This window comes from Phocoena sinus, chromosome 4 (assembly GCF_008692025.1).
Source record: "Phocoena sinus isolate mPhoSin1 chromosome 4, mPhoSin1.pri, whole genome shotgun sequence".
NCBI classification, from domain to species: domain Eukaryota; kingdom Metazoa; phylum Chordata; class Mammalia; order Artiodactyla; family Phocoenidae; genus Phocoena; species Phocoena sinus.
The window spans coordinates 70,483,418-70,508,019 of record NC_045766.1 but is presented as its reverse complement, the minus strand read 5'-3'; the positions used below and the strand labels follow the sequence as shown (position 1 = coordinate 70,508,019).

Below are 24,602 nucleotides of genomic sequence, written 5' to 3'. Positions count from 1 at the left end.
TAAAGTATAGAATTAGCTGTATTGAGTGAATACTTTTAGTAGAAGGTACAGATTGTTTTCTGTCGGTTCCTGAGAGTGGCCATATAATGCTGCTTTAGAGCATAGCAAAGTGTAATAATGATTAGGAATTAGAAACACTGGTTTATAATGTGACTTCATCAGTAACTAGCTTTGGTCATTAGAAGACCTTTCTCCCTGCTGTTCTTTTATTGGTAAAATTGTAGGAAATCCTTTAATGATCTCATTTGATTTTTTTTTTAAGGGAACTTTTATTTATTTATTTATTTAATTTATTTATTTATGGCTGCTTTGGGTCTTCATTGCTGCGCGGGCTTTCTTTAGTTGCATTGAGCGGGGGCTACTCTTCATTGCGGTGTGTGGGTTTCTCATTGCAATGGATTCTCTTGTTGCGGAGCGTGGGCTCTAGACACATGGGCTTCAGTAGTTGTGGCTTATGGGCTCTAGAGTGCAGGCTGAGTAGTTGTGGCACACGGGCTTAGTTGCTCCGCGGCATGTGGGGTCTTCCCGGACCAGGGCTCGAACCCGTGTCCCCCTGCATTGGCAGGCGGATTCTTAGCCACTGGGCCACCAGGGAAGCCCATCTCATTTGATATTGAAGTAAAATGGGACTATATATGTGAAAGTGCTTTAAAAAGTACAGAAGCATCAATTTTAAAACATTGGGGGGTTATTAATGAAATTGGTAAAATTCTATAAAATTTGGGTAAACAAAGTCCATTGCCAGGACTCCTTATCTTTTTTGTTTAATTCAGATTTTAATACTTAATTATTTCCTTAGAGAAAGCAAAACAGTGTAACTTATTTCATGTTTGTCTTCTCTTTGGACTCCAGTGAACCTTTGACATAATAAGTAAATGTTTGTTCCAGTTGGTTAAAAGTTTTTGTATCCTTTAGCAGCACAGTAATTATTGAAAGTAAATGTATTTTATTGCTAAAGCAGAATGAAGAACAGCTAAATTCACACGTGTTAGCTGTTTCTAGCTGAATCTGTGTTTGGGTTTGGTATGAACCTAAATGGATGCAAATAAATTAAGCTTATTTAGTCAAACTCTAGTAGTTTGATGGTAAAAAAAAAAAAAAAAGTAACATCCTGCCCTGCTCTTTGGGTAGTTACTTGTTACCGTAGGATACTACAGAGCTTATCCTGTAAGTATCCTGTTGGTTATTTCTTAAATCTGTGTGCTTATAAATATCTCATTCAATTTGACTTAAAAATCTTGTTTTTTAGGTTCTCAACCCATTTTACATTTTCCAGCTGTTCAGTGTTATACTGTGGAGCACAGATGAATACTATTACTATGCTATAGCCATTGTGATTATGTCTGTAGTATCAATTATAAGCTCCCTATATGCCATTAGAAAGGTAAGTCCAATTTATTATGGGTTTCACAAATGTGTTTGTATTTTGTAATAATAACACGTAAGGTGTGTAGAATGATACTTGGTATAACGTAAGTACTCCATACAGTTATTCTTTTAGTTACGTGAATATGTGTTCCCTTTCCCTCTTTTTTGAGGTGGGGGAAGGCAGCTGCTTTTTAAGAGTCAACGTATCACTTAACTGCTTTGAGGCTGTAGGATCTATAGTTGCTTATCTAAGACTGGACTACTGGAGGGCTGATTCTGCTGTTTTCAGGGCTGTCTCATTAAAGTGCTCTTATTTTGTCTAATGTTTTGAGCTAAAATATTGAACGATCTTTGAATCTTTTGGTCTTGACCTTTTCAAAGGCAGAGTGATATGAATTTATTATTTTAGCTTACCTTATTTTATATTACCCTTGCTTTCTAATAGCTTGAAGAGTTAGTTTATATTAACGAGTTAAAATTTTTTTCCCTGATTCAGCAATATATTATGTTGCATGACATGGTGGCAGCTCACAGTACTGTGAGAGTTTCAGTTTGCAGAGTAAATGAAGGTAAGTAAGTATTTCAGTTTACTCTTGGAAAAGTAAATTTAAGAAGATTTCCACTAAGCCCTAATGTGTGAAGCAAGCCCAATATATTATACATATGCACTTATTTCCATAAGAAATAAAAATGTGTGTTTGGATTTGTACTCATATTTCTGTATCAAATTCTTTTATTTATGTGAAATTGTATTTTTCTTTTTCTATAATGTGACACATACTATACTAGGCTCTTGGGATACAGTGGATGGACATAGTCCTTGCCATCATTGAACTTCAGTCTAGTTGGAAAGACATGATAAACAGAAACAGTAAAGTGTGATAAATGCTATGATAGGGAGAAGTCAGGGTTAGATATTAGAGCTCATTTACTGTAGGTGTCAGGGATGCCTTCTTTGAAAAAGTATTCTTAAGTGATTGAATTAGACAGATAAAAAGTAGGTGAGAAAGTGGTAAGGTGGGGGTGAGAGAGGGATAGAGGAGGGTTCTAAGTGCCCAGAGGCCTGGGTATTAGAGAGTTTTGTCATTGTAATAACTGAAAGAAATTCAGTGTGGCAGAGGCAGCAACTAGATAGTGGACAGCCTTTTAAGGCTTGTTAAGGGATTTGGACTCTCCCAAAAGGCAGTGGAAAGCCATTGAAGAGTTTTAAGTAGGAGAGTGATATGATCATATTTGCCTATTTGAAAAAATCATTCTGGCTGCCATGTTCGAACTTATTTAGAGGGGATTAATATTAAATGCATGAAATGAATCAGGGTGAGGGTTGTGGAGATGGAGAGTGGTGAGATGGGTTTGAGAGATACTTAAATGCGGGCGTTGAAGAAGATTTGATGATTCATTGGATGCAAGGTGATACAGTGGTGTCAGGCTGGGGGCATGGACGTTGGTGTCATTTAATTAAATAGGGAACACTGGAGGAGAAGCAGGATTGTAGGGAAGGATAATGTTTTGGACACGTTAGTTTGGTGAGATAATTGAAGAGGTAAAGGAGATAAAGGGGAGGCAGCACAGCATCATGGGCCTTGGAGACAGTAGCCGCTTTGATTGATCAGGAAAACCAAATCAGTCTGCATTCTCTTGGCTCAGTATACTACATCCAGGTGTAAACCCAAGTTGGCCTGGCAGGTTGCTTTCTTCCTTGCGCTTCCTGGTCACTTGCTAGAGTACCAGCTGATAGTTTCTGCCTCCCTAGCTGCAGTCTTAGATGTGTAGCTTATTGGTGCTCCTCCTCTCTGCACTCTGCCGCTGCCGAAGATCCTGAGGATGCTGGGACAGATGCACTGCTCAGTGTTTAGCTTCCTTATCCCCTTTGTATAGTCCAACAGATCATTGATATTTAGTTTCTCAGTGCACCTAAGAGGGTTAGAATTTCACGTGGCATTAAGGCATTGAGTCACGTTTTTAAAATAAGGGATCTTATTAAGAAATGAAGATTATTATACTTACTACATGCAAAATAGCATCAGAATTCTTTAAAAGTTGTTTCCTCATAGCTTAGTAAACTACTTCTACCTTTTTTTAGAAAGGGAAGAGTATTTGTCCTGCAGACTGACATCACAAACAGTAGTTTTCTCCTCACCCATCTTTGCTTAGAAACTAGTGTAAGTCTCTTCTAAGCATAGTTTAATAAAATCTAGGGGTAGGGGAAGAGAGAGAGAATGCCCAAATATAAGGCCACCTTTTACTTGGGAAGATCATTAAAGAAATGTTTAACTAACTTGAATATAATACATAAATTTCTAAGGAAATAATGAACTAGGTATGACACAGTTTAATTTATATTATAAATTGATTTAAAATGTCTAAGATATTTTGGGACTATTTTAGGAATATTGAGAAAACAATGAGACATTATGGATTATAAATAGTAGCAACAAGAAAAAGAATGCTGTTAAAAAAGAAAGTGCTAAAATTTCAATGCTTTTATCTGTTTCCAAGGGATTACAGAAATCTGAGTTTATTTACCTGTTGCAGGGGGTCTCCTGTGTGGATTCATCATCTGTTTACTCATAGGGCTGATAGCTAAGATTGAGCATCCACCATTGTAATGAGTGTTGAAGCCCACCTACCTGTTAGCTTAGAGGGGACTTGGCATCAACTCTGTGCAGTTGGCGTCCTATCCAGGGACAAACTAGCTGACACATTTAGACACCATGCTTTGTTAGCTTAAGGAATAATAATCTTATTTATCAAAACTCTTCATCTATTGGGATTTTTCTATTTAACTCCATTATATTTTTAATGTATTTTTGAGATCAGGTGACCTTTGGATAGATCTTTTGTTTGCTGTATTCTTATTCCAAGTTAAAGAATATTCTTTTCAGACTTTTCTTTCTTTAAATTCAGAAATCGAAGAGATCTTTTCTACAGATCTTGTGCCAGGAGATGTCATGGTCATTCCGTTAAATGGGACAGTCATGCCTTGTGATGCAGTACTTATTAATGGGACTTGTATTGTAAATGAAAGCATGTTAACAGGTAAACTAAATTAAATGAGTAAAATCCAGATGAGTTGTTTATAATGATACTAGGATTAAGTAGTTGTTGATTAAGCTATGTCACTATTAACTGTGCTGTTTGTGTCCTTTACTCATGAATGTCATGAATGTGATAGATATTTGTGAAAAGATTTTCTTTTATTTTGAGGGAACCAAATTCTGCCTTATACTCAGCTGTGATACTAAAGCACAATGCTGTTGTTCACGATATCTCGTCCTTCTTCTGTCCATTCTTTTGACATGAGGAAATGCTTTATAGTAAGGGAAGAGGAAAGAAATCCTTTGCCCACAGCATATTTACTTCTCACTTTGATGTGCAAAAAGTGGGATTAGGAGAGTTGATATTTTTATTAAATTGGGGAGAAATAGACTTTAAAATAGCTTCCCTTTGGAAACTCACAATCTGGAGGTAGAGCTTTATATCTTTATTTTTTTTAATTTAATTTAATTTAATTAAAAAATTTTTTTTCTTTGAACATTTTTTTAACATCTTTATTGGAGTATAATTGCTTTACATTGTTGGGTTAGTTGCTGCATAACAGTGAATCAGCTATGTGTATGTATCTTTTTATCATGACTTTTTTTTTTTTTGGCGGTACGCGGGCGTCTCCCTGTTGTGGCCTCTACCGTTGCGGAGCACAGGCTCCGGACGCGCAGGCTCAGCGGCCATGGCTCACGGGCCCAGCCGCTCTGCGGCATGTGGGATCTTCCCGGACTGGGGCACGAACCTGTGTCCCCTGCATCAGCAGGCGGACTCTCAACCACTGCGCCACCAGGGAAGCCCCATGACTATTTTTTAATTGTCATAGTCAACCTGGCAAGAAAGTGATTCCTATATAATACATTTTTGAACTGTTAAGAGTCATAAAACACACTCATACACATAAATATCCCCACACACCTGTCACCTTTGACATAAGAAGTGTGAATGATACAGAGCACTACATTTTAATGTTAAAAGAATTTGGCTCTTTTTTACTGTTAGAGAATTACCATACTCCTCTGCCTTGCTCGGATGCTTGTTCTCTTCTTACTCGTGTGTGTGTGTGTGTGCGTGCGCACGCGCTTGTGGTCGGGGAGTGGGTGGGATTAGGAGTGGATCTTCACATGTTGTGTGTGCTTGGGGTTGCAGAGTGCTTCCTAGGTTAGTTCTCAGGGATACCAGAACAGGTGCTGAGGCGACGGTAGCAACCTCGTCTTCTTATTTGAAACTTGGCACAGTTATTTCCAACTGATAACCTTTGAGTCACAGATCACTTTCAGGAATTATTGTGGAAGACAAAATCTGATATTTCTGGGAAAGGAAATTGTTAGACCAAAAGCTAATTGATTAAGCTATGTTATTCACATGTGAGAACTGTTAATAACTGTTGTCAACAGTATGATAACATTTAGGATATTTAACAACTCAAGATTTGTGTGTTTGATACTGATTTCTATGCTTTAACTTATGGATTTTTTTTTTTTTAAAGGAGAGAGTGTTCCAGTGACAAAGACTAATTTGCCAAATCCTTCAGTGGACGTAAAAGGAATGGGAGATGAATTATACAGTCCAGAAACACATAGACGACACACTTTGTTTTGTGGGACAACTGTTATTCAAACTCGTTTCTACACTGGAGAGCTTGTCAAAGCCATAGTAGTTAGAACAGGTAGAAAATATTTAATCTTGTCTTGCATGGTTTAGCATATTTGAAGCCTATCGAATGCTTAATAAGAGATTCTGTTTTGAGAGATAATTCTCATTTTCTTATAAAAATACTATATAATCATTTTCTTCTTTAATTTTTTTGAAAGGATTTAGTACTTCCAAAGGACAGCTTGTCCGCTCCATATTGTATCCCAAACCAACTGATTTTAAACTCTACAGAGATGCCTACTTATTTCTACTGTGTCTTGTGGCGGTGGCTGGCATTGGGTTTATCTACACTATTATCAATAGCATTTTAAATGAGGTATGTACATGGGACCCTTAATAGAGTTTGATTCTTAGTTTGATTCACGTGTGGCTCTTGAAGATTTGAAATGTAGCTAGTGAGACTAAAAAATTAAAATTTTAATTTAAATTAATTTAACTTAAAAAAAAGCCATATGAGACTTGTAGCTATTATGTTAGAAGGTACAGATCTAGAACATCACCGTCAAAGCAGAAAGTTTTGATCAGCTCTGGTTTAGATGATCTTTTATTTGCTCTCTAGTTACTTTAAAAAAGGGAGGAGTGATCCCCTACTCACCAAAAGCTTTATTTTTTCTTTTTTAACCTCTGGTATATACAGCCTTAAAATTATTTGTGATTACTGAATTGAAGGTATTTCTAAGGGACCTTGTCAAATTTCTTTTTTCTATCCCCTATAGAGACTAGCATAGTAGTAAGAGTCAATATCTGATAATATTTGTTGACTTTGAAGTATGTAGTGTATGAAGTATATGGGGCTATTAAAGTAAGAATTAGCTTTAAAAATAGTTCATTCCCACAGTCCACTGACAATTCATTGAGCTTTCCATTTTGCAGAATGTCTAAAGGGAAAAAAATTATAGTTAATACATGAATATACATAACACACTTATTATATATAAGATTAAAAATGGTTTATAGACTTTTCACTAAAGAAACACCCCCATTGGGTTAATAAATATTTAATATTGGGGGTCTGACATTTATTTTTATGTTAACTGTAGGTAGAAGTTGGGGATATAATTATCGAGTCTCTTGATATCATTACAATTACTGTGCCACCTGCACTTCCTGCCGCAATGACTGCTGGCATTGTGTATGCCCAAAGAAGACTGAAAAAAGTGGGCATTTTCTGTATCAGTCCCCAAAGGATAAACATCTGTGGACAACTGAATCTTGTTTGCTTTGACAAGGTTGGTTCAATGTCATAATCATTGTCAAAGGTCACTTTGTAGCTTTGTAAGTCTAAAGTATTTAGATTAATGGTTTCTGTATTCTTTATCAACTAATTTGCACACGTTTTAAAAGAAATGTTCTTCTCATTTTTCTCTTTTAACTTATTTGGCACATGCATCATTTTTGTATTATTTCTTCTCATTATTTTTCAATTTTTAATACTTTGGATATTGCTTATTTGCCCAAATCTACCATTCATATCCAGAATTATGCCTTATAGTAGTAGGAGTAAAATTTATCCTCTCTTTCATCTTTTTAACAGAATAGGCTCTATACAGATATAGGTACTGGAATGTTATTGCTGTAAAGTATATACATTTAGTGTTTGCTCTATGATTTCATTGAATGTGTTACAAAATTATGAAAGACACTGATTATATGATTTTATGTGAAAATGACAAATTTTGTACCTGTGTGAAATATACCTTGCCTCTTACAAAGGGTTCTTCTTTCCTCACCTGAAATTAGTTTTCCTAAAAGTTTAGAGAATTAAACCTTGGTCAGAAAACTTTCCATCTGTCTCTTCTGGGTGACTAACATGATAAGAATTTGATTTTTGTGCATCTTCATTATTAAAGAAAAAAATATGAGATGTATTTTATTAAGAGAAAAATAAAGTCATATCCCATGACTGTGTTTTATATGAATCTGTTCAGAAAATTTTACTTAAAATTTTGCTTAATCTTTTTTGGAAATGTTTTTAAAATTTTTAAGCAGACACAAAAGTGGAGAAAAAGATGAAAGTATAATAAATCCTCGTTTGCCCATTATGCAACTTAAACAGTTACCAACATTTTGTCAGTCTTATTTCACTATCCCCTCATTTTGAAGGTGGCAGCATCAGACATTATGTTATTTCATCCGTATACTTCGGTATATAGCTCTAAAAGATAATGTTTTAACAGAACTTACCACAGTACCATTATCACTGCTTACTACACTTAACAAAATTAACAGTTCCTTAGTATTACCTAATATCCAATTCATATTCAGGTTGCTCTGCCTTTCTCAAAAATATCTCAAATTTTTACAGTGTGTGTTTTCAGTCAGAATCCAAATAAGGATTTCATTAGTTATAATTAATCTGTGACCATTGCTTTTCTTGCCTCTCTTTCCCAGTCATCTTATTGAGGAAACCAGGTTATTTATATCCTGTATTTGCCTTATTGCACCTCTTGATGTCATTTAACTTGTTCCTCTTCCCTTTTTTGGCTCCCTATGCCCTAATCTCCCCATCTTGTGTTGGCATCCTTCATTGATTGATAGGTCGATTGGTGCATTGTTCCACCATTTAATACTATAAGTACATAAGTATACTATTCTACACATATCTCCCCCTACCCCGCCCCACCCACAAAGAGGAACCACACCATAGGGAGTGTTCTGCACACTTTTCCTCACTTTTTGTCCTGCAAGTTACTCTATTAGTACACGCACAGAGATCTTACTTATCTTCCTCCCCATCTTATAGCTGTATTATACTCCATTATGTAGATGGAGCATAGCTTTTCATGATTTTGTAAATGTGTGCTTTTTTTTTTTTTTTTTTTTTTTTTTTAAGACTGGAACTCTTACTGAAGATGGTTTAGATCTTTGGGGGATTCAACGAGTGGAAAATACACGGTAATTATTAGCTAGACTTGATCATTTATTTTAGTTAATTTTAATAAATATTTTAATATATGAAACATTCAAACATATAGAAAGTAATATTATAGCTATGTACCCACCACTAAGATTATACAGTTGACATTTTGCCATATTTGCTTCAGATCTCCTAAAAGATTTAAAACATTACAGATATTGCTAAAGTCTTAACCTATCCCTTTTTCTATCCCTACCACCATTTTGAAGTTGTATTGTTATCTTTGCATGTTTTTATATTTTTACTTCATATATATCTACCCATAAACAAGATCTGTTTATAAATAAATATACACAACTGTTATGTACTGTATGTGTTTTGCTGCTTTTTTGCCTCATAACATTGTTTTCAAGATTCATCCATGTTGATATGTATAGATCCAATTTATTAATCTTAACTGCTGTTTAGTATGCTGTTATGTGATTAAACCATAATATTTGTTCTTCAGCCAAGGGACAGTTTCATTTTTTCTCCCTTTTTCCTTCCACTTTCACAAACAGTGTCGCAATTAAAATTCTTAGGCACACAACTTCTGTGAGCATGTGGTTGAGTTTCAGTAAACCAGCTTCTTAAAAGTTTCACTGCTGAGTCATACCGCCCATGCATGGCCACAGCTCTAGTAGGTACCGTCTGCTTGCTCTCTAAGTGATGGTGCGAACCTACATTCTCTCCCTCAGTGGGTGAGAGACCCTGCTGCTCCATATCCTTGCAAAACTTGCCATTGTCAGACTTCTGATTTTCCCAAATGGATAGATATGAAATGGTATTTCATTGTGGCTTTGTTCAGAGTTTCTTTGTTTGGAGTTTGAGCGTATTTTCACATTTTTGGAAGGAGGGTCATTTAGCATTCTCTGTATTGTCAGTTTATATCCTAATTTTTTTAATGGTGTTGTTTGTCTTTATCTTATTCACTTGGTAAAAGTCCTTTGTATTTTCTGGGTGATCATCTTTTTCAGTACTATACATTAAAAATATTTCACCAGTCTCTGTTTCATCTTTTTACTTTGTTTTTGCTGTCTTTGATGCTTAAAAGTTTTACTACTATAGCTGTGTCTATGCCACTTTTTATTTTTTCTCTCTCAAAAGTCTGTGGGATTTTGGTTTATACAGTCTGAGAGACTATTGTTTGGTTCATGTCATGTCAGAGCTCTCACATCTTCTTGGTAAATAGCGTGTCACATTGTGACCTTACTTATCCCTAGTGATACATCTTGCCTTAAATTCTGTTTCATCTAATATTTGTATAGTTTTACACCAGCTTGCTCTTGCCTGATGTTTGCCTCCTATATCTTTTTTTCTATCTCTTTACTTTTCAGTCTTTACGTTCACATTTATTGCCATCGTGTTCACATTTATTGTGATTTCAGATATATTTGAAATTATTTCTGCCATCCCTCACCCCAATTCCCAAACACATTTTCTCATATTTCTCTCATTTTCTCAGAATTTATACGTCCTAATCTTTTACTACTTGTCCTTAAGTTATTAATATTCATATTTCGAGTCTAAAGTCCATGGTTTAGTCTAAACTAGTCCATAGTTTAGTCTAAACTAAAATAAAGTCTTTATTAGTTTCTAAACCCCCCAAAACCCATGCACTGTACACTACTTTTACTTTCACCTCCCTTTTTATATGTATTTGTTGCATAACATTTTATGATTATGATTTTGGTTTTATACAGTCTGCATGCAAGGATTTACCTAGGTTTACGGATACCTTTGCTAACCATTGCTTCTTGTATCCCATTCCTCTGGATTAAATTGCCATCTTCCGTAACTACATTCATTAGTAGTTCTTTTCTCGTTCTCTCTCGTGAATGATGATGTAACTGTATAGATTCCTAGGTTGACAGCTGTGTTCCTTCAGCACCTTGGAGGTGTTATTCCATTTCTCCTAACTACTTTTGTTATTGCTACTGAGAAGTCTTAGTCTTCTTTAGTAATTTTTTTTTCTACTTTGTTTAAAAAAATACTTCTTTATGCTTGATTTCTGCAGTTTTACCATGATCTTTTTCTTTGTGTGGTACTCATTTTGCTTCTTGATTCTAAAGATTCATGCTTTTCCTAAATTCTGGAAAATTTGCAGCCTTTTTCTGTTCCATTATGGCTTTTCCCCCATTCTTTGTTTTCTCTCCATCTGGGAATCCTAACCATACCCTGGACAAGAAATTTCATTTGGTTCTTTCCAAATCTGCCTCTCCCCTTTTCCCCGCCATGGTGTCTTGTTCTTTTTCTAAGTCTGTAATTTTAAAATGCCTTCTTTGCATTCTTTCAGATTGCCATTCTATTATCTCAAGTTTATGGGATTCTAATTCTGTTGAGTCGTGAGAATTGTTTCCTGGTTCATTTTTAAATTATGGACTCATCCTTAGCAGGATTTTTCTGTGAGTCTCCTTTGTGGCTGTGTTGTGGGAGCTCCTCTCTAGAGAGTTTAGACTTTGGCCAAAAGTAGTGTCAGTGGTGCCAGACAAGCTGTAATGTTACTTTCATAACTTGGGGATTTCTAGGCCAGGCAGTAACATACATTCAAGCCCAAATGCCATCCTGAGTAGCGTAATGGTTTAGAGTTTAGGTACTGACACCAGACCTCTTGTGTTTGAATCCTTGCTTTGCCACTTATATGCTGTGACTTGGCAAGTTACTTAAGCACTCTGCTTCGGTTTTCTCATCTGTAAAATGGAGATAATAAAACACCTTCCTGTGGTATAAGGATGAGAGGAGTCAAATAAATTTAAAGTTCTTGGAACAGTGCCTAATGCATAGTAAATATGTTATATAGATATTAACTGTTTTCTTGAACTTTGGGTGGGGGAAAAGAGGTAAGCTTATTCTTAGTTATGCCTTTGTCTGTGGGTAAATTTTTTCTAGTATACTCTTTTTCCAAGGGTGTAGCTCTTCAAGAGCACTGGCTGTCTTAGGTGAGAGGGATTCTCTCCGTTCCAACTCCCCACTTTGTATGTGGCCACAACTTTGTCTCCTGTTCCCCGTGTGGTTATTAAAACCCAAGGCCTTAAGGGTACTGAGATGGCTCTCCTCCCTCTTCCTTCTCCCCCAGGCAGTCACAGCATCTGTTTAAGGTCACACCCCTCTGGTTTTCCTTTCCCTGTTTCTGGCACTTGAAATTTTCCTTTTCTTTCTTATGAGCCCAGTTTTGCATTTGAAAGGTAATGCATTACACATTCATTTTATGTTTTTACAAGAGAGTTTTTATGTGTTCTAATTTGCCATGTGTCCATAGGCAGGAGTTTTAATTATTGTTTAGTATGTAGCATTTTCTATACTGTTAATGTCTGGTCTAGTTATTCAGAATCTAAGGTAATAGTGTGTTTTAGTCATGTATAATAATTTTCATGGAAGAAAATGTTTTTGAATGTCAAAATCTATAGTGAAAATTAATACATGCATAAATGCAAACATTTTATTTCTACTTTTTAAAATAATAAAACCTGAAAAGTCCTGTTAGACTATTGTCTTCAGTCTTGGGATTTATGAATCTAATTCAGTGAATTTTCTACATAGTTTTCTTTTGCCAGAAGAAAAGGTTTGCAATGAGATGTTGGTAAAGTCTCAGTTTGTCGCTTGTATGGCTACTTGTCATTCACTTACAAAAATTGAAGGAGTGCTTTCTGGCGATCCACTTGATTTGAAGATGTTTGAAGCCATTGGATGGGTAAGTTCAGTGTTTTAAAGTACAATTAATTAACTTTAGGAAAATAGTAAAAATTAACTTGCAAAGAATTGTTTCTTCACATTGTTTTGACAGTGGTCTATCTTGTACCATAAAAGGAACTATGTAATTTCTTTTTTTTAATTAATTAATTTATTTTTAAAAATTTATTTATTTTGGCTGCATTGGGTCTTCGTTGCTGCGCGTGGGCTTTCTCCAGCTGCGGCGAGCGGGGGCCACTCTTCATTGCGGTGTGTGGGCTTCTCATTGCGGCGGCTTCTCTTGTTGCAGAGCACAGGCTCCAGGCACGTGGGCTTCAGTAGTTGTGGCTCGCAGGCTCCACAGTGCAGGCTCAGTAGTTGTGGCTCACAGGCTTAGTTGCTCCATGGCATGTGGGATCTTCCCGGACCAGGGATAGAACCCGTGTCCCCTGCATTGGCAGGCAGATTCCCATCCACTGCGCCACCAGGGAAGCCCTGTAATTTCTAAAGGTACATCACTGGAGAGATATTTATAATTGTCTAAAAAGTCTGTTTTAGTTAAATTGACTCATTCAAACGACCTTTAATAGAGGATGACCTGCTCAGGGCCCTGCTTCATGTTTACAAGAGAAAGCAGGTATCAGTATCTTGAGGCAGTAGGTCTAAGTCAGTAAGAAGATCTCAGTGACACAGTTCGTTGGGCATAGGGCAGAAGTATAGAGTGGGCATGTGTCTTCAGTGCTCTTTAGTCCCCATCCATGTACTACTTCCTGTGTCCTTACACACACACGCATGCGCAGAGGTTTCTGTCTGTTCACTTCTTTGTTTGTTTTGTCCTTGATTATTTTAATTTCTGAGTGCTCGCTTGTGTTCTCTGGTTTGTTTTCTCTGTTCTTCTTTTATAGATGTAATAATAGTTTGTTTTTAAAGTTCCTTTCTTGCTTCTGAATTTTTAATTTTCTCTGGGTCAGGTTTTCTTCCCCTGCTTCCTATATTAATCTTCTCCTTTATGCTTTTAGAAAAAATTGAGGTGTCATTGACATCTCCTTCATGCTTTTGGTTTTCATTATGCATCTTGATGGTACTTTTATATTTAAGAATGAAGGTCTGATTTGATAGTTCTGGGTAGCTGCAACAAGGTTTCATCCTTGTTCATATGTATGTTGGTCTGTTTGCCTGAGAAGTGTCTTCCCTGAATGGGAAGGCTGACTGGGGGAGCCTGTTGTGTACTGAGGGTGGGGCGCCTTCAGCAGGCATTCTTCAGTTTCAGGGGAGCAGAAGTAGTCTTTAGGTTGCTTTCCCCGCCCACTCCCCCAATGCTTGCACACGCAGTACTCTGGAATGCTGCCCCTCATATTAGCAGCCCTTCCTCCTCTCAGGTAGGTAGTTCGTATCTGTAGAGCATGACTCCTGGGGTTTTTTTTGTTTCTTTTTGCTTTGCTCAGCTATTCTGGCTGATAAGAAATGTTCCCACCTCTCCTGTATGTCCTTTTGTGTTTATTCTGGGCTACTATTTCCTTCATTGCTATATCCATCAATATGTTTCAGTCTCCTTGCTTTGCTTTCTGTTTACTTTTACAGGGTTATTTCTTTTTGTGTGTTTTGTTAGTATTTTGAAAGGGAGGGAGATGAATGAAGAAGTACTCTGCCACTTTCTGAAAGCCCACAATAAATACTCATTAAATTTAATTCCTTAAAGGAGACCCACTTCATTTGTAAGGAGTAGAACAAAGTACAGCTGATTCATCTCTGATATTCTCTAAAGCTGTTCTCCAACTGAATAGATTTTCAGTAGATTTTTTGTTCTGTATGTGAATCTTTTAAAAAGTGGGTTTAAATAAGTAAGTTTGTATAATAGCATGCTTTTTTGACTCTGAGATGCTTTGATGCTTGATCTTACCACAGAGTATCTATGGAATGTTTTCACATAACTGGGCACTACTATTATTTTATGTGATTAATACCATGTAAGGTGTTAAAATGTTTCCTAAGAACTGTGTAAATTGGACACAGCTCTCTTCCCCTTCATTTTCCCGTTGATGATTCCTTCACTTATAGAGCCAAATTAGTTGTATTGTCATGTGCGTGTATTTAATACAAGTTTTTGATAGAATTTTTCACCAGAAATATTTTAAAATTAAATTTCAAGGAGTTAGGATAGTAGTACTTTAATTAGACATATTCAAGGTGGGAAACTAAATTCACATCTTTGTTCCTCAGAGTGCTCTTGACCCAGTGGTTCTGCTAACCGTATCTGAGTTCCACATATTTTTGAATCCTCTTCTGTTGGCAGAAAGGAATCCCTGGATGATTGACAATTTTTGGAACTGCAAGGACCTTCTTTATCTTGCAGAAGTAGTCTTTAAACCCAACTGGTTGTAGGAGCAAAATTAGAGAAGTTTTTCTCTATTTCTTTACTAACCTCTGTCTCCCCTCTCCCATGAGTTGCTAGGACTTTAACTAACTAGCTTTGTTTATATATTGTTTTACTTTTTTTTTTTAACTTAACTGAAGATAGCCGTAATGTTTCATTTTAAAATGGAACCAGTGAATTGAATTTATGAATTTCATGGATCAATACTTTGAATATTTTCCTTTCAGATTCTGGAAGAAGCAACTGAAGAGGAAACAGCACTTCATAATCGAATTATGCCCACTGTGGTTCGTCCCCCAAAACAGCTGCTTCCTGAATCTACACCTGCAGGAAACCAAGAAATGGTGCAGAATTGTTTTAAGCTAGATAATACTGTTGGTGCTCACATTTTGTCCTCATTTTAAAATATTGCTGGAAGATGAAGTCACATGTCCTTTTTCTAACTCTAATAGAGATATGAATATGTTTACTGCATTTATCAGAAACTACACCTGGTGTGTTGCAGGCCTTCTGTGTAAAACATTGAGATTCAATTCTCAGTACTATTACTTTTTTCCTATATACTGAGTGGCTTAGTGCCTTATGATTTAGATGCATGGTGGTTATTAAGACTTTTAAATTGCATCTGTATTCCTGGGACTTAATAAAAATAATATGTGAAAGGCTTTATTTTTAGGGTAATTTTTAAATATGTTCCTATTAGTTTATGTTAGAACTTAATATTTTAATATTTCTAGGATAGCAGAATGTTTTAAAATACTCAAGAATATACTTTTTTAAGAAATGGGAGGTGGTAAAGAAGCAATCTTAAAACCTGACTTTGAAATATTCAGAATTCCTTACTGTTTTCCGAATAATGTTTTGTGGATGTGTAGTTAAAATTTTTTTAGCTTGAGTGTGTCAATGGACTTAATTTATACTATTACTTTATTCTTTTTGTCTTGTTTTATTTTTAGGAGCTGTTTGAACTTCCAGTAAGTGAAGAATGTTTACTTGTTACCTAAGTATATCTTTTAAAAAATTTTTTTTTTTAAATTGAGGTATAGTAGATATACTTGTGTATCTGTTTTAATTCTTAAAAAATAACAAATGGTTTGTGCATCTTTTGAAATTACATAGGCTATTTATGAGATAGGAATTGTTCGCCAGTTCCCATTTTCTTCTGCTTTGCAACGTATGAGTGTGGTTGCGAGGGTGCTAGGGGACAGGAAGATGGACGCCTACGTGAAAGGGGCGCCGGAGGTCATTGCCGGTCTTTGTAAACCTGAAACAGGTAAGGAAGCAGCTAGGCTTTGAGTGAGATTCTGTTATTTGTGTAAGCTTGTAGTCACAATTCTAATAATGACCTTTATTTCCTCCTTCTTCAAAGTTCCTGTTGACTTTGAAAAAGTTTTAGAAAATTACACCAAACAGGGCTTCCGTGTGATTGCTCTTGCACACAGAAAATTGGAGTCAAAACTGACGTGGCACAAAGTGCAGAATATCAGCAGGTAAGGTTGGTGAATGGTTTTTCTACAGTTTTTCCAATAAAGCATCATTTATGTTTATAAAAGTCTTGTACAATAATTTATATTCAATTACTATTTATTAAATATTTATTGGATATATGCAAATATGTAACAGTTCAATGTTTGTTTTAGGCAGTTGAGATAAAAGTACAACTCTCTGGAACTACTTTTATTTTTTTAAAGCTACCTTACCTTTAAAATATTTATTTATTTATTTATTGGCCGTGTTGGGTCTTCGTTGCTGCGCGCGGGCTTTCTCTAGTCATGGTGAACGGGGGCTGCTCTTCGTTGTGGTGCGCAGGCTTCTCATCATGGTGGCTTCTCTTGTTGGGGAGCACAGGCTCTAGGCACACGGGCTCAGTAGTTGTGGCTTGCGGGCTCTAGAGCGCAGGCTCAGTAGTTGTGAGAATGGGCTTTGTTACTCTGCAGCATGTGGGATCTTCCCAGACCAGGGCTTGAACCTGTGTCCCCTGCATTGGCAGGCGGGTTCTTAACCACTGCGCTACCAGGGAAGTCCCTCTGGAACTACTTTTAGTTTATTTGTTAGATATTTATTGAGTGCCTGCTATGTGTCAGGCATGTTTTAGGAACATAATTATGCTTTTGGTAAACATAATTCTACAGAAGTTTATTTTTCCCCAGTGATCTACAGTTATTCCTTGGTATTTGTAGGGGATTGGCTCCAGGACCTGCCTCACGGATTCAACTGTGAATTTTGTAGTACTGTAGTATTTATTGAAAAAAAATCTGTGTGTAAGTGGACCCACACAGTTCAAACTTGTGTTGTTCAGGGGTCACCTGTACTTGCTTTTGCCCAGTAGCTGAAACCAAGTACCATCAGTCACAATAACCACACCCTCCCACCCTCACCCGCAAAGGTCAGATGGCCATTACCAGCGTCACGTTTACTTCCAGTTATAGCTATGGGTTTCACGTTCAAGGATTGTCACTTTTACTATAACTGATAACAGATCGACCTTTTGAGGATAACACTTTTGTTTAGGAATATTTCACGGGGTACCTAGCATTTTGTAAGCAGAAAGAAATATTTATTGGCTATCCTGCTAATTCTGCCTATCAAACAGACTTTTCTTCTCACATCCCTGCCCTGCTGCCATTGTCTCTAATTCAGGGACTCGGCTCTTTAGACCAGTCTTTCCTATATCTAATCTGTGTACCACACTATATCTACAGAGAGCTCTTTAACATTCAAATCTAATACTAGTCTTCTACCTGGAATTCTTATAAATAGCTCCCCATCATCTACTGGCAGAGTTCACAAGCAAGAATATGAATCAGGAAATAAACAACAGAATACATACTTAGTTAAAAAAAAAAAGTAAATGATTCAAACAGATAATTATCAGAAAAAGACATGCAAATGGCCACTGAACACATGAAAGTGATACGACACTTCAGTCTTGGGGAACTACAGAATTAAACCACAGCAAGACATGACTTCTTTCTTAAGGTTTACAGAATTGAAAAGATTGATGATATCAAGTGTTAGAGAAGGCTTGAGAAAATTTTTAACAGCATACTGCCACCGCACTATTGTAAATTTGTAAAGAACATGCATAGTACCTGTCAAAATCTCAACTTGCTTATACAGTTTGACCCAGCAAGTGCAGTTCTAGGAATCCAGCCTAAAGAAATATTTCTATGTGAGCATAAGGTTCAAATTTAAATAGTATAAATAACATGATATGATAGTGGTTAAATCCTGAAGTATTAATACTTCTGTTAATTATTCTAAGCGCATTATGTGAAAAGGGTAGGACAGTGTTTATAGTACAATCCTGTTTTTCTGGACGAGAACTAAAGGAGTGGAGTGGATAGCCAAATAATAACTATAAGTAAAAACAACTTTAGGAATTCTACCTATTAAAACAGAATACTGGGGGAATTTGGTCTAAGCAGGGACGTTTAAAAAAAAAAAAAAAGACAGGGGCAACCAAATGATCTGATGCATGCATACGTGTGATTGGGAGCCACACGTGTAAAATATTATACCCTAATTCCTACGAAGGGAACATTAAGGGTTGTCTTTCTCTACGGCTTTGCCTTTTACCACCTCTCCTCCCCCACCTTAAAGACTGAGAACTGAGTTGCCTATGGTTCTTGAGCCTGTCTTTCAGGCATCCTTCTGTGCCTTGGACAGGCTGTTCCCTCTGTGCAGAATACCCTACCCTCCCTATCAACCCTTCTCTCTCTCTACTCCCCTTCCTCATCTTTCAACCAAGATCTTCTCTGTGTTTCCATTCTACCTGTAGGAACAGGTTTTGGCATTTCTCTTACAGCTTGAACCTGTATATCTTGAATTGAATATTGTACCGTTCATTAACTAGAGGGCAAGATTTCCATGACCTGTATCATTCCTAGGAGAGTTAGGAAACCAGCTGCAGCCAGAAACTAGAACCTCACAGGAAAGTGGTTACAGAGCTTTGACCCAGTAGTTTCACATCGGTACAGCTTTGTGCTTTGAAATGCATTTTCAGGCTTCAAGGCTTATTTCTCCTGTTACCACCAGCAGGATAATTCATATTAAGTTTTCTAACTATTCTTTAATATCTTTACCACTCATTGTATAATTATATAATTTCAAAGATGTTTAGATTTTGTCGCTGTTTACTTAAGCACCCTTATTTTGAATTTTGTGTAGGAAAACCACTTGGTTATTGTAAGTCTGAAATTTTGGCCCCTATCTTCAAACCCCATTTTCACTATTGAAAAGAATATTTCTGTGATATAATTTTTTTTTTTTTTTTTTTTTTTTTATGCGTTACGCGGGCCTCTCACTGTTGTGGCCTCTCCCGTTGCGGAGGACAGGCTCCGGACGCGCAGGCTCAGCGGCCATGGCTCACGGGCCCAGCCGCTCCGCGGCATGTGGGATCCTCCCAGACCGGGGCACGAACCCGTGTCCCCTGCATCGGCAGGCGGACTCTCAACCACTGCGCCACCAGGGAAGCCCTCTGTGATATAATTTTGATAGCTTTAGAATTTTTAAGAATGCAGCTGTCACTGAACAGACTTCATCTCCATTGTAGTGCTGAAGCACATATTATTTTTGCATAATCCCTTTGCTTGCATGTCTGTTTCCCCACAAAAGGGTCTTGAGAGTAGAGATCATGCCTTTCATCTTTGACTTCCCAGTGATGAGTGTACTACTTGGTGCACAGTAGATGATCGACTATTTGAAGAAATAGCATCTTGATAACTATTGAATATTAATATTCTAAAAGACCCATCTCTGGATCCTGAGTAGATCTCATTGTTGGACTGCTAATAGTTTTTGTATCACGCTTCCAGCATCAAGAATTTGATCAGGAGTTTTATAAAATTCCTCAAAGACTTGATAATGAATCCAGTATAACTATTGAATGTGCCTGTGTACAGTTTTTCCTTTTCTCTTAACATTTAAATTAGAGTATATTCGATGGGGAACGGTAAAAAATAGATATATTTTATGGTCATTCATTTTGTAGGTAGGATACAAGATGAATATTCCTTAGTACTAGAAGTATTTAGTGTCTTAGACAAAGATATACATTTCCTAAGGATCTTTATATGCCCGTGTTTCAAGGGTAAAATTTAATTTCAAAATGTATTTCTTGGGAATTGTTTTTTTCAGATTTAAGTTCATTGAGATCGAACTCATAAACTTATACATTTATGGTTTATTCAGCATAGAAAATGTTTTAATTTATAATTTTTGGCTATTTTAAATCGCCTTATCAACATAAAATGAACAAATACTTGTTCTCTTGACTAAATCATAATGTTAAAATTTCTTTTTCTGCAGAGATGCCATTGAGAACAACATGGATTTTATGGGATTAATTATAATGCAGAACAAATTAAAGCGAGAAACCCCTGCAGTACTTGAAGATTTGCATAAAGCCAACATTCGCACTGTCATGGTCACAGGTTAGACTTTATAAAAGGACACAGAAAAAAATCGAGTGTGACTCTTAGAGTTCAGGTTATCTAATATTGAGGAATGATCAGTTAGTTGTAAAAGCATACTTATTACTGTTGATGTATAGCTCCATCTAATACCACACTATTATCCTATAACTCAGGTAATTAAATTTATTATATAGTTGCTCCTTCTTACATTGCCCTATTTCAGCTCTGAATACTTTTCCAAGATAGAGGACAACCTTACAATACACTTTGGAGGTCTAGCAAATCTGTATATAATAAGTATAATACAGTAGTGAAAGGCACACTGTAAAATATTTAACAGCTCTTTTTCGTTATCTCTCTTTAATCATATATTTCTTATAGCAGTTGTTTTACTCTGCCTTGTGTTAGTTATTTGTAGATTTGTTTTCTCTATTAGAATATAAGATTCTTGAGGGTTAAGAATGTGATTTACTTATTTTGAGACTGTCTGTAATTTTTAGAACTGTGCCACATACATGGAAAATGATTAATAGATATTTGTTACAATTATATTTTTATATACAAGATAGTACATTTATCATTGTTTGTGTGTAACCGTGAAAAGAGCCATTTTTTGGTTTCTTTCTTGACTGCTACATCTAAATGATTCTCCTGGTGTTTATCATACTGTTATAATCAACAGTTTATCGTACTGTGGATGATATTAGATAATTCCTTTCTTAGTCGTATGAAATTGTGGCAGCTCTTAAAGTGTTTTTTTCTTAGCAAATAATCAGATTTAAGATATTCACTTTATGGCATTTATGTGTACAGTAAGACATATGGAAAAAGCTCGTGTACATTTTTGTTTTAGGCTCTGAGATCCATCTAATACCATACTTATTAGCAGATAGCTCAAGTAACCAAGTTTATGAGCATCCCAGCAGTTCTTGGTTCTCATGATCCTGCTTCAGAGCACTTTGTCTGTATCACTGGCCCTTGTTTTCCTGCCCCGGACAGAATATGGCATTGTGTCTCAAGGATCTGTCAGGTCATAGGAAGACACGCTTGGAAATAGTGTGTGGGAATTGAAGGAAGAGACAATCGTGCCCTTCCATTCTGGTAGCAGTGGGCTTCCCAGACGTTTGCCTGCTTCTCCTGTACATCTGCATTTTCCTCTCTTGATCTTGTCTTTACGGTGTCTTTAGTTCTTTCCTTTCGTGACTGAGAAGTTGTCTGTCTTGCTTCTCTTTATATCTTGTAAAGATTGTGTTCTTGTTACTTTGCTTATCTTTTTGTTTTGTGTAATCTTACTTTTGTAACTCAGTTTTTTCTGTGATGCTACTCTCATATTCTCGAACAGATTACCAGTCACTCCCAGGTTATTTCAACAATATTTATTGAGCACTGTGCCAGGCGTTGAGTGGGTACCACTAGTCCATGACTCAGAAAGATTGAGACTGTATTTGTCTTTAAAAATGGTGGGTGAGAATGTTCTGAATATTTAGTATCTGTGTGCTTTTGAATTATTTGAGGCTTCTTTTGATATATATATATCCTGATTTTATTATTTTTAAACTCCAAGAGTAAGGACCATACATTAACTTCATTTTGCCCAGCCCAGTAATGGGGACTGTAGTAGATTCTCAGTAAGTACTTGTTGTTTAATGCATTCATGTTTCTGTTGTAATGTTAATGTATTTTCAATATTTTGAAAATTAGGTGACAACATGTTGACTGCTGTCTCTGTGGCCAGAGACTGTGGAATGATACTACCTCAGGATAAAGTTATTATTGCTGAAGCATTACCTCCAAAGGATGGGAAAGTTGCCAAGATAAATTGGCATTATGCAGACACCCTAACACAGAGTAGTGATTCATCAGCAGTTGACTCAGAGGTAATATCAAGTAGAATTTTCTTTTACAAAACTTGCTTGTTTTAATTTATTCTGAAAAAATGTGCATTAAAAACACAACAAAAACTCAACAAGAACAGAAGCCTGGGCCATCTCCTCAGAGACTCTGATTCATTAGGACTGGGGCAGATGTAGGTCTCTCAGTGTTTAGATTTTGAAATTTAGCCAAAGTTGAGAAGCACAGTTTTAAAGTATAAGAATCCCAAATACTTATCCTATTTTAAAAGTAGTGGTAAATGATGCAAGTGATCCATAATGTTTAGCTCATGGATCATTTCAAACCGAAGCTGATATTTAGCCTTCCTTAAGTTTTATTTTTTAAATAAACAATATAGACAGATTACCTTAAAACTGAATTTTCTTTTACTTTCAATAAATGTTAAACATTCAGTTGTCTTGTGTAAAACATCAAATGAAAGAATTTAGTTTTGGATCAAATATATTTAAAGTAGGATTGTGTTACTTGGTTTGGCTAAATATTGTTCTGAATGTCTTATACACAGGCTATTCCAATTAAATTGGTCCATGATAACTTAGAGGATCTTCAGGTGACTCGTTATCACTTTGCAATGAATGGAAAATCATTTTCGGTGATACTGGAACATTTTCAAGACCTTGTTCCTAAGGTTAGTGATTTGGGTTATGTATGTGTTCATACAAATACACTGTGAACAGTATTTTAAAGAAATTTATATTTTTTCCAGTTGATGCTACATGGCACTGTGTTTGCTCGTATGGCACCCGATCAGAAGACACAGTTAGTAGAAGCATTGCAAAATGTAGAGTAAGTATTGGTGGATTTTGTTTTTGTTTTGGTTTTTTGGGGGGCTCTGCTGCGAGGCATGCAGGATCTCAGTTCCCTGACCGGGGATCGAACCCGTGCCCCCTGCAGTGGAAGCACAGTGTCCTAACCACTGGATCGCCAGGGAATTCCCTGTTTTTTTAATTTTTTATGAATTGTAGTTTTGTTTTCAAAACCAGAAAAGTAACTAATATTTCATGTATATAAACTTGTCACCTGTAAGATAGGTAAGTGCCTCTTTAAAAGAGGCTCATCTGCTTATTTATTTAGGGTAAAGTACAATATCCACCGTTCCTTTTCCAGGTGATATCCATGAGGATATCATTCACTCTTGAATGGTAGAAGTGATGTTATACTTTTAGTAACTAATTATGTTTCAAGTTTTTAAGGGAGAAGTCTTTACTGACAGCCTTAAAAGTAAGTGTACTAAAGACTAGGCAGGCCCAATCTTTGCTCTAAACATTAGGAAACTGAGATGCCAAAATGATAAACTAATGGTTGCCCATCTTGTGACAGTACTGGAGCAGTGACCCAGGTCATTTGACTTGCAGGCTGGTGCTGTTCGCAAAGCAGCATGCCTGTGGTCATTGTAATGAAAAAATTCATTAGTCCCACTGGGGGAATCGGGATCTGTCAGCTCTTCAAAATGCTGTGTTGGAGGAAATCTTAAGTTAAAAGTTGTATGTTTTTAGAAATTAATCAAAATCTTAACATAATTTTTGTTTCTTAGTTACTTTGTTGGGATGTGCGGTGATGGGGCAAATGATTGTGGTGTAAGTATAGATTTTGTGATTTGTAGTTCTTTCTGTGGCCTAAATCACACGCACAAAACGCAAGTAATTTTATTCTTCAAACCATTAGGCTCTGAAGAGGGCACATGGAGGCATTTCCTTATCAGAGCTCGAGGCTTCGGTGGCATCTCCCTTTACCTCCAAAACTCCTAGTATTTCCTGTGTGCCTAACCTTATCAGGTAGTATACATTGAAAAACTTCCCATTATCTTTTTGTAGCTTGCTCTAAGAATATAGGAAAAAAAAAAGTCATAGAAAGTAATTTGAATTTGTTTTAATGGTATGTTAGTGTATTTGATCTATAACTCTTTAGCAACAGATCGATTGCTACTCCTCATTTCTTCCAGTTCTGCTTTGGCTAAGTTCTTTAGGTAGAAGAGTGCTTTGTTGTAACGGTTGAATGTTGATGTTCATCTTCAAGATATAATTGTGGTTTGGAGGAGGCATTGAGAATACTTCTGTTCACATGCTGACATTTGTTTTCACAGGGAAGGCCGTGCTGCTTTAATGACTTCCTTCTGTGTGTTTAAATTTATGGCTTTGTACAGCATTATACAGTACTTCAGTGTTACTCTACTGTATTCTGTGAGTACTGACATTGCTAACAGAGATGGTATTTAAATTAAGATATTGAGCATATATGTTTCAGTTTGAATGCATCCATTAATTGTGGAACTTAAATAACTAGCATC

At 36.3% G+C, this 24,602-nt stretch overlaps 1 protein-coding gene across 5 annotated transcripts in view; it reads left to right on the top strand.

The window, feature by feature from the left end:
• ATP13A3 (ATPase 13A3) overlaps positions 1–24,602 on the top strand; it is a 79,678-nt gene that overhangs the window by 27,852 nt on the left and 27,224 nt on the right. For all 5 annotated transcript variants that reach the window (XM_032629289.1, XM_032629290.1, XM_032629287.1 and 2 more), the window contains 19 exons: positions 1,250–1,384; positions 1,865–1,937; positions 4,276–4,407; positions 5,900–6,079; positions 6,225–6,382; positions 7,107–7,295; positions 8,900–8,961; positions 12,503–12,653; positions 15,233–15,349; positions 15,962–15,979; positions 16,125–16,278; positions 16,375–16,495; positions 20,316–20,440; positions 22,124–22,299; positions 22,821–22,943; positions 23,022–23,101; positions 23,850–23,892; positions 23,981–24,090; positions 24,399–24,495. In XM_032629289.1, coding sequence (XP_032485180.1) covers positions 1,250–1,384; positions 1,865–1,937; positions 4,276–4,407; positions 5,900–6,079; positions 6,225–6,382; positions 7,107–7,295; positions 8,900–8,961; positions 12,503–12,653; positions 15,233–15,349; positions 15,962–15,979; positions 16,125–16,278; positions 16,375–16,495; positions 20,316–20,440; positions 22,124–22,299; positions 22,821–22,943; positions 23,022–23,101; positions 23,850–23,892; positions 23,981–24,090; positions 24,399–24,495 — 2,244 coding nt within the window. The remainder of the gene's footprint in view (positions 1–1,249; positions 1,385–1,864; positions 1,938–4,275; positions 4,408–5,899; positions 6,080–6,224; positions 6,383–7,106; positions 7,296–8,899; positions 8,962–12,502; positions 12,654–15,232; positions 15,350–15,961; positions 15,980–16,124; positions 16,279–16,374; positions 16,496–20,315; positions 20,441–22,123; positions 22,300–22,820; positions 22,944–23,021; positions 23,102–23,849; positions 23,893–23,980; positions 24,091–24,398; positions 24,496–24,602) is intronic.